At 52.7% G+C, this 16,389-nt stretch overlaps 1 protein-coding gene across 1 annotated transcript in view; it reads right to left on the bottom strand.

Annotated features, from left to right (window-relative positions):
- The window catches only part of DHRSX (dehydrogenase/reductase X-linked), a 42,912-nt gene that overhangs the window by 16,837 nt on the left and 9,686 nt on the right, over nucleotides 1-16,389 (bottom strand). The window contains 2 exon segments of the mRNA XM_081277186.1: nucleotides 11,083-11,151; nucleotides 12,261-12,368. Coding sequence (XP_081133312.1) covers nucleotides 11,083-11,151; nucleotides 12,261-12,368 — 177 coding nt within the window.

Here is a 16,389-nt window from a genome sequence, read left to right on the forward strand (position 1 = left end):
GTGATAAATAGGTACTCAGTTAAGCAAGATGGAGAATTTTAAAGACCCTCCGCACACCACTCCTAGGTTACCCGTGTGGTGAGCCTGACTTTTTTTCCTGTTGAGTGTTGCTAACAAGATAAAATAGAGTCTAACAGAACAGGACAAATTAAAGGAGGTTCCGTAAGCATTCAAGCACACCACGCAATTCGAGCGAAGACTGGTCACCCTTCCTTATCTGCTTTGACGAGGACACAGGGACGCTTGCTCTGCAGTATCCGTTGCTGAAAATATCTTCCCGCTCCTATCAGGTGCCTTGACAGCTAGCGAGGCTGAGCCTGTGGCTGTCCCTGTTGACGGAGGGAGCAGCAGACACCACAAAACTTGTAGCGGGGAAAAAACACCACTCACATCCTTTGAGTAATAGGATCCAAGATGGCAGCCACCCCATGCTTGGACCATTTGGGACCACTGGGCACACAGCCTTACAGTGGAATGTGGCCCCCAAATACCTCGAAATACTTCCATTTGTTAACATTTTTCACCAGAATTAGGAGGAATGGTGTTAATAATTCTCATAGAATGGGTGGACCCAAGAGCCATATCAGTATCATCAAAATGGCAGAACTGAGTTACATCAGCGCTGTCCTGCAAGAGTAGGACACCCGATGACATCTAATGAAGACAAGGAACTCTCTGTGAAGGACAGGTTGACAATAATTAATCCAGAAAGAAAAAAAATACAGACCCTTTCCATCCCCCACTCTCATTCAATGGAAGCAAAGTGGTAAAGTGATGTCTCCTAGACCTCAGAACACTAGAGAAGATCATCAGAAGGACAGGAAATGCTTCTCAAAATACTCCTCGAGACTCTAGAGAAGATCATCAGAAGGACGGGAAATTGCCACCCGAGTATCTTGTCACCCCAGCGTCTCATCCAAGAGAATGCCATCCAGTGGATCTATTTGTCTGTTTTGTGTTGCTATAACACAATACCTGAAGACGAGTACTCATAAAGGAAAAAGGGTTCTTAGCTCATAGTTCTGAAGGTCCCTGAGCACCCACTCACGTCTGGTGGGGACCTACTGGCTATACCACCACATGGCAGATGGCATCGTGGTAGGGAATGACCACAGAGAGTGACAAAAGGCCCTAGTTACCTCCCCAGAGCTCCTTCTTAAGGATTCCACCACGGGTCCATGGATCATCACGTCTGCAGCTCATGAATCACGCTAACCCACCACCCAGCTCCATCGGTGGGTCTCATGTACCAGTCAACTTCGTATCAATGTACCCAAGACACATGACGAGAACTTTGAAGAGGACAGGTCCCATTTTGGCCCTACACCTGAGGTGATGCAGAACTTCATAGCAGAAGGGATTGATGGAGGACAGCTGCTCAGCTCTTGGTAGCCAGAAAGACGAGGGGAGACAGAAAGAGGGGAGAGGGAGAAACCAGGGACATGATATAGTCTCCCAAAAAGCCAGGGACAAGATATAGTCCCTAAGAGCATGTTCCCAGTGACCTACTTCCTCCAACTATAACCCACCGGCCTCTGGTTTCCACCTTCTCCCAGTTGTTCATTCGAATTCTGAACCCGTCAAACACACTGAGGAGGGGACAGCTCTCACCGTCCACTCATGTCACCTCTGAGCTTTCCTGGGCTGCCTAACCCGGGAGCTCTTTGGAGGACACCCAAAATGCCAACCATAACGGGGACCCAGTGTTGGGGGTACGTAGCGTGAGTCCTCCTTGTTCCAAACCCTGAGGAGAAAAGCCATCCAAAAGGACGAGCTGTCACCCTTCCCGGAAACGTGACAGTGCTTGTCTGGTGACCCCTTTGGGTCTTATCCCCAAGAGTGTTGGTCCCGGGACTTATCTCTCAGGCTTTGTGACTAAGCAGATCCTTGTGCCTCAGTAAGATGATAACTAAGCCCTAAATTCCATGGGATTTTCCTTCTCTGCACAAAATGACCAGAGTACATGAAGCCATCGCCTAAATCCCCAGGACTTTGTTACATAATCACGTCTGTGAAATCCGTACAGAGCCGAGTGTCTTTTTTTGCAGCCACCAACGACATGGCTCTAGGGAGACAGGCGGTTGCCCTCTTGAACCTCGATGGAGGATTAGATGGACTCATATAGACCGCAGGGGGATTGGCGATTTGGTGGCTTTAGTTACAATTCTATTCTTAGCTCCCTTGATGGCTCATAAAGCTCTAAATCTCTTGAGCTGGTCACTGCCCTCCAGGTCGGCCATGGCTTGCACATGTGGTCTCTGAAATGAGGGTCCTGGAGGTGCCCACCTGCCAGGTTCTCAACTTGGGTACATTTCAAAATGGCGCCAGGGAATGGATGGCTCCCAGAGACTTGTTGGACAGGACGGTGGTTTGAATATAGTTTGCTGGAAGATTAACGGGATTGAGGTGGTGGGACCTTGAAGAGGTGGGATTAATGGTGTCCCAAGGGACGGTGTCCGTCTCCTATGACTGAATTAGGTCTCATGAGAGTGGGTTGCTGTCCAGGGAGGCTGTGCCGTGCACCACACTCCTAGTACCTCCTGAATGTGGTTGGCTACCTTCCTCCTTCTCTGCCATATTGTAACGCAACTGGGTGGCCCTTACCTTCCTCCTTCTCCGCCATATTGTAACACAGCTGGGTGGCCCTTACCACAGCCTGAGGAATGCCGTGGTGGCCTTCCAACCATCAGAATCCTGGGGTCTACCTTTTTTCTTTCTACTTCACCCCGCCTCAGGTATTTTGTGACAGCAACACAAAACGGATTAAGCAGATGGTCCCAGACAGTGGACGCGGGCAGCCACAGCACACGTTTCACTCCCTGCCCGCTGTTCCCAGGTCGCTCAGAGACCCGGCAGATAATGCAAAGACCTCGAAACCACAGAGCTGGGTGGTCCCACTGGAGGACGGCTGAGCAAGGAATTAAAGAGTACCAACCCACATAATAATAATAATAATAATAATAATAATAATAATAATAATAATAAATTTAAAAATAGACTGAAAAACATCAATGGAGTCTTGAATAACAAGTAACTCTAGACCCAGTGGATTCACCATTCAGATAAAAAATAAGATATTCTGAAATACGCTGACGCTCAGTCAACAAAAGCAATTTATTGTTTCTCCAAAAAAATAAAAAGAATTTCAGGAATATCGGTGCAAATTGAGACCTCACTTTTGGACAATGTCACGCCCCGGATGAATGACTCACCTCAATAGCGGAGGTGATGGACTAGATGACGGACAGCCATATCCGTGTAGCTGGGGTGAGGCCGAGAGGCGGAAAACGGGTTTGCTTTTCAGAAAAGAACCTCGTGACCCCAGCGAAGGAAGGGGCAAGCATCCGGTGGAAAGTTCCCAAAGTTCTGACTCTTAGAATCGAGGTTATGGGAGAGTCAGAGCGATGGGGTTTGGAGGTCCCCCAGAGATCGACTCAGTAAATCAAAAAAAAAAAAAAAAAACTCAGAAAATACGTAACACAGAAGATCTAAAAGATAAGAGAAGAAGAGAGAAGGGTCCCAATGCGTATTTCTTAAAAGTGGGTTTAGATAAAGGCACTTAGTCATCGAAAATTAAATCTGAATTTTATGCTTAGTCATAGAAAATCAAATTTTTTACGTAGATGGATTCAGACTCTCTTAAAGAGACTATTGAGGACGTTCAGAGAAGGGGGTGATTCTTGAGAGGACTTAAAATACAGGGTGCACACGCCACCTCATTAAACGACACTCATCAGGAGAACAGGACGAGGAAGGATTCTGTGCACGTTCCGCAAAGACGATTTTTTTTGGTTTTTCCAGATATTTTCTCTCCGAGGTTGGTTAGCTCCCCAATGCAGAGGGCGGAATATATTTCATGGCTGAGTGACGGAGTGAGGATCTGAGCTCAGGAATGGCAGGTCCCAGGGCACTGGGGTTGGAATCTCCAAATGGGAAAGATGCTTTCCCCGCCGCCACCGGCTCTTCTCGGTAAGTGATCATGAGGGCGAATCAGTCCTCCCAGCTCCTAATGGCTGGTGGCACATGCTGCAGGGTTAGCTTCGTGGAGGAAAAAAATTGCCAATATTCACGGAAAGGACAGTTTTTGCAGGGACCTTGTGATAAAGGTTTTAAAAAGACTGTTCAGTGATTTTACTAAGGACACTACCATGTCTCTGCCATGCACACCTTCTAGAACCTTCTGTGCTCTGCAAAGTCCTTGCAAACACTCAGGTCGGGGGTGCTGGGGATTTGGGAAATGTCTGCATTTTCCATTTGGTATTCCAGAGTGAATTTTTAAATTAATCTATTTATTTTAATTAGGTATCTGTCAGCCGAAGGCATTTTGACTCATGGTTCATGATGACAGCACAACTTTACGTGTCTACGGTCGTCCCCAAGGTAGCGTCGCACCGTACGGGCGGTCACGCACGCACCGAGGCTAATGGTGTCCATCTCCTTCCACCATCTTTCAGAGTGAAATTTTTAATCAAGAGGAAAAGCCCTGCCCCAGGATTGAGAGAAAGAGGACAGTGTCATGGTTTGGATTAGGAGGTAGCTCCCCAAAAGTCAAGCGTGGGACAGAGCAAAAAAATATTCAGAGATGAAATCATTAGATCATGAGAGCTGTAGCTTAAACAGTGGATTAATCCACTTGGATGGACTCACTGGGTGTAGACTAATAAGTGGATTAATCCACTTGGATGGACTCACTGGGTGTAGACTCATAGTGGATTAATCCACTTGGATGGACTCACTGGGTGTAGACTCATAGTGGATTCATCCACTTGAATGGACTCACTGGGTGTAGAATCATAGTGGATTAATCCACTTGGATGGACTCACTGGGTGGTGACTGCAGCAGGTGGGGTGTGGCTGGAGGAGGGGTCCCTGGGCTGTGCCTTTGGGGTCTCTGTCCTGTCCCTGGTGAGCAGAGCTCTCTCTGCTCCCTGGTGCCCTGTCCTGAGCTGCTCTCCTCCTCCAGGCCCTGCCGCCATCTTGTTCTGCTCCCCTTGGGCCAGAGCCATGGAGTCGGCCATCCATGGACATAATCTCGGACACCAGGAGCCCCAATTATTATTTTTTTCTCTTTTAGGTTGTTCTTGTTGGGTCTTTTGGTCACTAGAGGATGGCTGTGTTCCTGCAGATGGAATGTTCTGGATTCTTCCTTCAATGAGGAGGACAGTGGACCCCATCATACATGTTCCATCAGTGGGGGTTACTGTGACAACGTGACAGATGAGTGAACATCCCCAGGGAAAGGGCCACCCAAGGAGATCCCTGAGACCAGAGGCCAACTGCTTGGAATAAATATGGAGGCATTTCCATCCCACTCAAAATCGAGTCCTTTCCCAACTTGGAAGAAGGGACACTGAGGTGGCTCGGAGAAGAAGAGGAGGAGCACTAACTTCACACTGACTCAGAAGGGACAGTGTGGATGGGGGCTTGGGGCTTGAGTGACAGTGACGTTTTAGTGACTTCCCTCGCGATCATCCAGCCCTGAGACCTGAAATTTCAGGGACAAGATGGCGCTGTGGGCTGGGATGAGTGTCCACAAACAGACCCAGGGCTTGGTCCCCAAGGTGGACTACTGAGACGTGGTGGAACTTGTAGGAGGTGGAGCCTAATAGGACATCTTCAGGTTGTGGGGGACATTGTCCCCAGAGAGAATTGTGGGACCCTCTTCTCTCAGTCCTTCTCTGCTTCCTGGCTCACGATGTAAGTGGTTTTCTAAGCCACGTGTCCCTGCCATGACGAGGTGTCCCTCAGCAGAGGACCACGATGTGAGGACATTCTGTCTCGAACCTCCAGATCCATAAGGGCAAGCAACCCTTTTTGTGTTTGTAAGTCAATTCCCTCAGGTATTTCATTACAGGAATAAACACAGGTGATGAATCTGTGTCTGTCTGTCTGTCTACCCATCCATCTATCCATCCATCTGTCCAGCGACCTGTCCATGCCTCCGTGTATCTGTTTTTCCACCTGTCTGCCTTTCACCTATGGGTCTACCCATCGATGTCAGTATCTGTGCTGTCCATTCATCTCTCTAGAATCTACCTGTAAATCTACCTGCCAGCCTGCTTACATCTGTCATTTATGTCTGTCTGTCCCCTTCATCCATTATCTATTTTATCCTGTCTCTCTACCCACCTACCCAACATCATTATCCATCCATCCGTCCATCTCTCCATCATCCATCTCTCCATCAACCCACCTACCCACCTACCTGACATCATTATCTCTCCATCCGTCCATCTCTCCATCCATCCATCTGTCCATCCATCCATCTGTCCATCCATCCATCTGTCCATCCATCCATCTCTCCATCCATCTCTCCATCCATCCATCTCTCCATCAATCTACCTACCCACCTATCTGACATCATTATCTCTCCATCCGTCCATCTGTCCATCCATCCATCTGTCCATCCATCATCTCTCCATCCATCATCTCTCCATCAACCCACCTAACCAACATCATTATCCATCCATCCATCCATCCATCTCTCCATCCATCTGTCCATCCGTCCATCTCTCCATCAACACACCTACCCACCTACCTGACATCATTATCTCTCCATCCGTCCATCTCTCCATCCATCCATCTGTCCCTCCATCCATCTGTCCATCCATCCATCTCTCCATCCATCCATCTCTCCATCCATCCATCTCTCCATCCATCCATCTGTCCATCAATCCACCTACACACCTACCTGACATCATTATCTCTCCATCCATCCATCTGTCCATCCATCCATCTCTCCATCCATCCATCTGTCCATCAATCCACCTACCCGACATCATTATCCATCCATCCGTCCATCTGTCCATCCATCCATCTGTCCATCCATCCATCTGTCCATCCATCCATCTCTCCATCCATCCATCTCTCCATCAATCCACCTACCCACCTACCTGACATCATTATCTCTCCATCCGTCCATCTCTCCATCCATCCATCTGTCCATCCATCCATCTGTCCATCCATCCATCTCTCCATCCATCTGTCCATCCATCCATCTCTCCATCAATCTACCTACCCACCTATCTGACATCATTATCTCTCCATCCGTCCATCTGTCCATTCATCCATCTGTCCATCCATCATCTCTCCATCCATCATCTCTCCATCAACCCACCTAACCAACATCATTATCCATCCATCCATCCATCTCTCCATCCATCTGTCCATCCGTCCATCTCTCCATCAACACACCTACCCACCTACCTGACATCATTATCTCTCATCCGTCCGTCTCTCCATCAACCCACCATCTCTCCATCCATCCATCTGTCCATCTGTCCATCTCTCCATCCATCCATCTCTCCATCCGTTCATCTGTCCATCAACCCACCTACCCACCTACCTGACATCATTATCTCTCCATCCGTCCATCTCTCCATCCGTCCATCTCTCCATCCATCCATCTCTCCATCCATCCATCTCTCCATCCGTTCATCTCTCCATCCATCCATTTCTCCATCAACCCACCTACCCACCTACCTGACATCATTATCTCTCCATCCGTCCATCTCTCCATCCGTCCATCTCTCCATCCATCCATCTCTCCATCCATCCATCTCTCCATCCGTTCATCTCTCCATCCATCCATTTCTCCATCAACCCACCTACCCACCTACCTGACATCATTATCTCTCCATCCGTCCATCTCTCCATCCATCCATCTGTCCATCCGTCCATCTCTCCATCATCCATCTCTCCATCAACCCACCTACCCACCTACCTGACATCATTATCTCTCCATCCGTCCATCTGTCCATCCACCCATCTGTCCATCCATCATCTCTCCATCCATCATCTCTCCATCAACCCACCTAACCAATATCATTATCCATCCATCCATCCATCTCTCCATCCATCCATTTCTCCATCAACACACCTACCCACCTACCTGACATCATTATCTCTCATCCATCCCTCTCTCCATCAACCCACCATCTCTCCATCCATCCATCTGTCCATCCATCCATCTCTCCATCCATCCATCTGTCCATCCGTCCATCTCTCCGTCCATCCATCTCTCCACCTACCCCCCTACTCCCCTACCCTCCTGACACCACTATTGATCCATCCCTATATCTACCTACCCACCTCTCCTGCGTGCGGTTCTCCAACAGGAGCAATTTCGCCCACCGTGAGGCCATCTGGCACCAGCCCGACACGTCACGGAGTGTCACGCTGTGCTGATTCCTACACATGGAGACCAGATGCTCCTCAGCACACTCCCGGGCACCCAGCGGTCCCCAGGATGAGATTTAGGCGGCCCCAAATGTTCAGAGCATAAGTTTGGAAACGCTGGTCTGCAAATATTAACATGTAAAAACCCACATTTTCCAACACACTCTGCGTGGACCGTCGCAGAGCCGCCCGGGGAAAACACTCTACGGAGCAGTCGCCTCCCATCTGTTTGGACCCCGTCGCTTCTCGACCGGGCGCTTGCGTCTGGCGTCTGGTATCGGAGGTGAAGCCGTCTGGTCAGGTTCCACTCTGTGACGGAGGCTGAACCCTCCTCTCACCCATGACCACAGATGGCGCCCGAAACTCAGACCAACCTTCTGAATGCACAGAGCTTTAACCTTTGGGGGCTGAGGTGCGGGTTCTACATTGTGAACAACGCTCAGCAAGGACGACTTCTCTGTCCCCTTCCACGTCACTGAGAATGGAGGCCAACGAGAGACCTGGCCTCCGTCTCCACCATGCAAAATGGCGGCAGGGGAAGTCCTTGGGGTTGGGTGGCGGTCGGCCAGGTGTGCAGGGCTGTGCTTTCCTCTTCTAGTTTGGAACTCGGAGACCAATCAGCCTCCACTGCCCACCCCACCATGCCCGCTGGCCTCCAGCCACAATCCTCGTTCTCCATTGACCTTCCCCTCGGGCATCATAGATGTGGGACCAAGGGTTCTCCACCTCCATTCACCTCACGGGGACCCGGCTCACACCCTAGTCCTCTTTCTTCCATCCAGTGTGACACCTGCAATGATTTAAACACACCTGCCAAGTGGCTCTCCATGTGTGGCCATTTTGCATCGTGAGAACAGGGACCGGCTCTGCATTGGCTGCCATTCTTGGTGATGTGCAAGGGGACTGAGAAGTTGTCCTTGGAGGGCGGGTGGACATCTTAGGGGGTCTTTATCCATCTTCCCATGGGGTCCCACGGGCATCTGGGACAACGTTTAACATCCCCTAAAAATCATGTGAGACCATGTCGGAAGGTTCAGAGGTGACATGATTGGGTTGTGAGAGGTGTAGACTAATAAGTGGATTAATCCACTTGGATGGACTCACTGGGTGTAGACTAATAAGTGGATTAATCCACTTGGATGGACTCACTGGGTGGTGACTACAGCAGGTGGGGTGTGGCTGGAGGAGGGGGTCCCTGGGTTGTGCCTTTGGGGTCTCTATCCTGTCCCTGGTGAGCAGAGCTCTCTCTGCTCCCTGGTGCCCTGTCCTGAGCTGCTCTCCTCCTCCAGGCCCTGCCGCCATCTTGTTCTGCTCCCCTTGGGCCAGAGCCATGGAGTCGGCCATTTATGGACTGAGACCTTTCTAAAGCTGTGACCAGAATAGACTTTTCTTCCTCTTCATTCTTGTTGCTGGGTCTTTTGGTCCCAGTGATCAAAAGGGTGATGGAAGCAAGTCCCATGGGCCATGTGCCACCTTTTACCTCGATAAGGTCTCCGAGGTCTTTTTCTAACAGACTGGAGAGCACCTCCCTGTGTGCAATCTTAAAGCCTCTCCAGGTCACTTATGAAACCACCTGGTGACATGCCAATACGATGTGCGCCCGTCCACTTTCCACTAGTGGAACCCTGACCTCGGGTGATTGACGAACAAAAGAGAAAGGGTTGAAGGCGGCTCTCGGTTTTGGAGATTTCAAAGTTCCTCGGAGCCATTGCTCTTGAGGATCATCGTGGTGGGAAGGATGGGGTGCAGGAGATCATTCACTTGTGGACAGGAAGTCGGGGAGGAAGAAGAAGGCACTGGAATCCCGCACATACACAATGGAATATTACTTAGTCATGAAGAAGAATGCAATGATGGCATTTGCAGGTAAATGGGTGGACCTGGGGAATATCCTGCTCATGGAAATAAACCGGTCCCCCAAAAACCAAAGGCTGAGTGTCCTCTCTCTGATAGGCTGACGCTAATTGCATGCAGTCACTGCCGGAGGCGGGCAGCAGGTGGACACTAGAGCTCTACCAACAGTGCACGGCAAGACCCTTCCTGCCTGTGGTGACAGACAGCATCTCCCCACCACTTTCCCAGAGCCGTCCTGCCTGGGAGTCCCCCCAAGGTCCACCAGCGAACCCTCCTCTAAGCCCCCGGAACCCACAGGGGCCCCCTCCCAGCCCCGTGAGGCCAACAAGAAAATCATCAAACGGATCCTCAAAAACCCCATTACTGCAGCCGGTAAAGAGACTCTGTAATACCGTTCCCACCCTTGACCCACGTCCAGCTTACGGGGAGCCCAGCACCGGCTCCTTTCACTCAGAGCAAACCTGAGAAATGACCGCAGCGTCCCCCAACCCCCGTCCAGCGTCTCAACAAGGATGGCGCGACCCACTGTGGACGGGAGGTGCTCCACCTCCCAGGGACTCACCGAGACGCTGGCTGGGGAGGGTCATTCAGGGCCCTGGCCAGTCGCCGGCCACCTCACAGAGGGGGCCGCGGAAGCTCCAGTCTTCAAGATCTAGGACTCAGGTTGTGCAACGGCTTGCACACACGTCCACCCAGAACGCTGTCCACCACCATTTGACCAAGTTCTCGCACTCCTCAGGACTTAAAATGGGCAGAGTCCATGGATGCGGCCACATCCATGTTCGCAGCAGCTCAATTCACAGTAGCTAAGCTACAGCACCAACCTCGGTGCCCTTCAACACAAAAGTGGATAAAGAAACTGTGGTATGCATACTAAGTGGAATATTACTCAGCCACGAAGAGGAATGAGGTGATGGTGTTTGTAGGTAAATGGACGGAGCTGGACACTCTCATGCTCGGTGACATAAGCCAATCCCCCTCCCAAAAAAACCAAAGGCCAAATGTTCTCTCTGATTCAAAATAAGGCGAAAGGAAGTGACAGAGCCTGACCTTTGCTGTTCAGCGTCTCTTCTCTGATCTTGCGGATGACTTCTTGGGCTTTGGCGTCATTGTTCCCAGCTACAAGGAAAAGGAAAGAAAAAAATAAAAAAAGAAACATGCAAACCGTGAGTGACATGGCCTCCAACTTGCCATCCTCCTGCCTCAGCCTCCAGAGCCCCTGGAACGATACGAGATGAGACACGGGTTGGAGCTGATGGGGGAGCTTTGACGGACAGGTGACCAGAAGCTCTTGGGGGCCTTCAAAGGGGCAAGGTGGCACAGGACACCAGCCAGAATCGTCTGAACGGAAACCTCGGCCTCCATGAGCTGACCGGAACCTTTCCTCTCTCTAAGCTGCGGACCTCGGGTGTTTTCTCACAGTTCCATCTCCATCACCACTGAGACGCGGGAGCCCCGGCCACGGGATCCCAGGTCCTTTTCCTGCACAGGATGTGTCTGCTGCTTCCTTCCTCCTGTTGGGAGGACTGTGCGGATCTCGGTCAGGATGGCCGCTGTGGAAATCAGCCGGGAGCTTCCTCGATAAATTTAGGGTAGGTGAACCATGGGAGCTACCCATCTCCTCACGGGGCATCCAACCCAAATGGATCAGTGTGTGGGAGGGACATGGGCTCCGCCATATGCATTTCAGCAAGGTGCAGAAGCCAGTGACCTCGGTGCCTATGGACCAGGGAAAGGCAGAAGTGGTTTGTGGGTGGAATACTATACAGCCATGCAAAGGGACGCTGCTCTGTCATATCTCAGCAGCACGGGAGGATCCAGAGGGCCTTCCGCTAAGTGAAATAAGTGAAGTACGGAAAGCAAACGGGCGGGATGTCCTGAGACTGTATCACAGTAACGAGATGGCAGACATTAAAAAGAAAAAAAAATGTTAGGCAGGTGCACACCTCTCATCCCAGCAGTTTGGGAGGCTGAGGCAGGAGGATAGCAAGTTGGAGGCCAGCCTCAGCAACCAAGCGAGGTTCCAAGCAACTCTGCGAGACCCTGAAGCAGAATGTGCATCCGCACATCCCAAGGAGCTAGCCGGCCTCCGGGTTTCCCTGTCCCTGAATAGCCACTTCCCGGGGTTGGCTCTACCTGACCGTTGGGTCCACCTGGAAGTGGCCACCTACAAGAGAAATCCGGAGTCCCCTCCCCGGGGGACAAGAGAAGCGATCATAAAGGTTCACCTATGATGACGTGCAGGCCCAGCCTGGCCAGGCACTTGGCGGTGGCGTAACCGATGCCATCCGTGCCTCCCGTCACGATGGCCACGCGGTCCGGCTGCCGGCAGAAAACTGAGGAGGAAGCAGAAGAAAAAAAATCGAGGTTTAAAAAGCAGCGTCCAAGCCGGGAGGGTAGCACCTGCTTGTCATCCAGGTGCTGGGGAGGCTGAGGCCGGAGGATGGCAAGGTGGAGGCCAGCCTCAGCCACTCAGTGAGGCTCTGAGCAACTTGGCCAGGGCCTGTCTCCAAATGGAAATCGTAACCAAAAATGTCCCCAGAAGATGAGGGGGTTAAGAGAGGGTCACTCACGGTGGCCAAAAGACGAGGGCATAGGAGGCTGGTCGTGGCCTCCCGGGGAGGCACAGTGCTCGGACTCCAGAGTCTGGGGTGGAGGCTCTGGTTATGTGACCCTAGTGGCTTCAGAGGGTCCTCCAGACACGCACACATCATGGCTATTGGTTTTTAAAGACACCTGCTTGGTGACATCCACACCCCTCCAGCTGCCCTGGTGACACTCTGAGACCCGACCGTGGGCAGCCACAACCCTTCATTGTCCACGCCCTGGAGCACCCGGCTGCACACCCCCCAGGACCGGGATCCAAGGGGAAGCAACGGGTCCCCACTTTGTCCCCGTCCTGAGCATGCCGGTCCTCAGAGGAAATCGGCTGGCTCTCTAGGAGTTGGGTGGGCCTCACCCAATCAGTCGACGCCATGAAACGGGGTCAGAGCAGGGTGGGGCTCGGGCGCCAGCGAGCCCTCACCATAAAGATGCACCATCTGCATACAGTTACGATGTGACAGTCCACAGAATCAGTATGAAGGTGCATATGGAGTCACCGTGTGGCATTTAACACGGTTTATATAAAGGTGCCTCTCGGGCAGCAGCGATATGTCACAGGGAGTCGTTGTCACCGATATCAAGGCGCCACATTTGCAGAGGAGAATCTCTACAATGGGGTGAAGTGGGTCATGGGAGACCCTCGGTACGATCACGGGGCGCGTCTGGGGTGCAATCCGCATCGGGGGCAGGTTTTGCACATGTGCGCATGACGTAATGTGCAGCAGGATTGACGTCACGGCGCTCTTCTTGCCCAGGGGACCTGGGACGCTGCTTCGGGGAAGAGGACCCCGGGTCTCGCACAGATAGGGTGTGACTCGCCTTTTGCTGCTTGTGGCCTGCGAATGAGCACATCCGCGAGTGCAGAACGTGCACTGCAGAGCGCCGACTGTATTCCCCCGCGTGCACCCGGGCGGGGGTCCACCCCAGTGACACTCCCTGCATCCGCAGTGTCCCCCCCCCCCCCGCCAGGGGCAGCTCCGACCTCACTGATGGGAACTGGGGGTCAAGACGCCCTGGGATGGGATGGGGGGAGGGGCGCACAGGTCAAAGCCAGACACGGGGCGCGGGGACTCGCAGGTCCCTAAGCAGGACGCGCCAGGTCTGGAGAGCCACTGGGCAGCGGCGCCCTCCTCCCTCCCCGGCCTCCTGGCAGATTCCGTCACATTGTCCCCAGGGCCAAAGCCTCCACGCCTTTTCTGCCTTTAATCTTGGGTTAATCCCAACTCCCAGATGTCGGCTCCTGTCCAGGGAGATCAGAGGGGACCGGTGGCTCTCCCAATTGGGGGCCAGCCCTGGCCACCTCCCCCAGCCCCACCTGCAGCTGGTGTCCGGGGACTTCAGTCTGCAGGCTCTGCCCCCCCCCCGGCCCCCAGGACCGTGTGCAAAACGATCCCCGGGCTACATTGGCACTGGAGGCAACCGTGCAACTGGACAGATAAGACCTGCACCCACGGGCCCCCTCGCCCCACAGCTGGCGGGGAAGCCCGGGCACGTCCCCTGCGAAGTTTAGAACCCGCTGAGGTCACGCCCCTGGGGCCAGTGGCTCAGGTGGGGGGCTGACCTCATGCCTTCCTGGAGGCCAGCCTCGACCTGGGCGAATTCCGGGCACCGAGGGCTCCGCCCACCTGCTGCTCTCCCGCCTCCCTCTCCTCTGTGGGAAAAGAGGTCTTTGTATCCACCTCCCCGCGTGCAAAGGACCAGAAAAGGAACAAACAGCCCCCAGGTGTGCAAGGAAAACACTGACAGGGGACATGGTGTGCAGCCGGCCTTCTGTGTCATTCCAGGGGTCTGGAGGCTGAGGCAGGAGGACGGCAAGTTGGAGGCCAGCCTCTGCAACTTAGAAACCCCATTTTTCAAAATAAATAATAATAATAAGGGTCGCCGTTGGTGGCTCTGTAAGGAGACCCGAGTCAGCACAAGTGCGCGTCTCTCTTGGCCTTCCACCCTCCAGAACCTTCCAACAAACCTTCATTCTTTATAAATCACCTGGTCTCAGGTGTTTTGTCACAGCTACAGAAAACAAACCAAGAGGTCTGCATCTGCCGCGTCGGATGGCGCATGCGCCAGGGCAGGAGAGCTTGTGAGTGACAAGGGTCCCCGGGAAGAATAATGGGGACACCCCCAGCTTCCTAAAAGGCTCTGGGTCTCCGGACAGTTGCCTGAATCCCTATCAATGACTCGTGCATTTATTTATTTTTTTTTTTGCAGAGCTGAGCTCGAACCCAGGACCTGGCCCAGCGGTATCTGTTGGATTCCTCGGTGTATCTGCTGACCTCAGCGCTGGACCCGCAACCCAGGCCTGAGGGACCCTCAGAGACCCCTGTGAACTGTTTGCCACGTTTCCATAAAAAGAAAGAAAGAAAGAAAAATTCCAATAGCAACATCTCAGGCAGGAACCCGCATGAAATGCACAGCCCAGACGTCCGTCCTGTCCGTGCACAAAGTCCCGGGGGACAGGTCCTTTAAGCAGCTGCTTCTGAGACACAAAGAAAGCAGGAAGGGGGCGGAGGCCCAGGCGCAGGGTTTGCAGAGCCTCCAAGGTCGGTCGCTCTCTGACCTCTGCAGCCAGAGCCCAGCCGCTGACCCCCAGCAGGCCTCCTGACCCCCCACCAGCCTCGCTCAAAAGCCCCGTGAGGCCCCTGGACGCTCCGCTGCGCCGGCAGGAGCTGTGGGCCTCGCAACTGCCCGCGGCGGGCTCTGAGCATGTGCAGGAGAAAGAAGAGTCTGAGGTCCGGGAGGCCCGCACCACCACCGCCTTTGCCAGCTACTGGCTGCTTCCGGTTGCTTGATGTGTGGTTGGTTTTTTTTTTTTTTTTTTTCGTGTCCCTTGGCAGGGCAGGTCGGAATTTGCAAGTGACAACTGAGAACTACCCAGAAAAATGCTAGGAAAAAAAAAATACTTAAATGAAGGTCTTGTGCACACGGATTTTTCTATTTTTCTTTTTCTTTTTTTTTTTTTTTTTTTGAGAGCTGCAGGGCTGCCTAAGAGTCTCCTGTCACAGTCACGTCGGGGCCGGATAGATTTGGTGCAAAATAGAAGAACTAACAGGGGGAAAGGAAGGGGGAAGAGCTTCCTCTGGATCCCAGGTGCAGCCTGAGTCCCCCCAACCTGAGTCCCCAAGCCTCTACCTACCTTCACCTGGGTTTTTTTTTGGCACCAGGGATTGGACCCAGGGACACTTAACCACCGAGCCAGGTCCCCAGCCCTTTTTATATCTCAGTTTTAGAAATAGTTGTTGCTAAGCTGCCTAGAGTCTTGCTTGTGCAGAGGCTGGCCTCCAACTGGCGATCCTCCTGCCTCAGCCTCCCAAGCTGCTGGGATTATAGGCGTGGATCACCAGTCCAATCCCAAATTCCCTTTGAAAGGACCCCGAACCCCCAAATGCCCGATCCCTCTCAAGGTGGCCTGCGCCCTGCCCCACAGAGAGCCCCTCTGGATTTCCTAAAGAAAATCTCCGTGCATCAACAAGTGACCCGTGCCCACATGAGGTCCCCCTGTTTGGGACCTCCTTGGGCTACTGCACCCACCGGGTCCCTTGGGTATCTGGCACCAAAGAGAGAAAGAGAAAAGAAAAACACAAAAAAACCCATCTGAACTCGAAGCTGCAAGACCCGAGGGCGAGACCTGAACTGTGAGTGGCCAGTTCAGGTGTCCTTTAAGGCCAGCAAGCACCGCCACCCCTCCCGAGGCCAGCCTGTGGGCAGACCCGAGGGTCCCGGGGACGCACACACGCGCAGCAGACGAGCCCAGGA

The sequence above is a fragment of the Spermophilus citellus genome, assembly GCF_964194105.1.
Source record: "Spermophilus citellus genome assembly, chromosome: X".
NCBI classification, from domain to species: domain Eukaryota; kingdom Metazoa; phylum Chordata; class Mammalia; order Rodentia; family Sciuridae; genus Spermophilus; species Spermophilus citellus.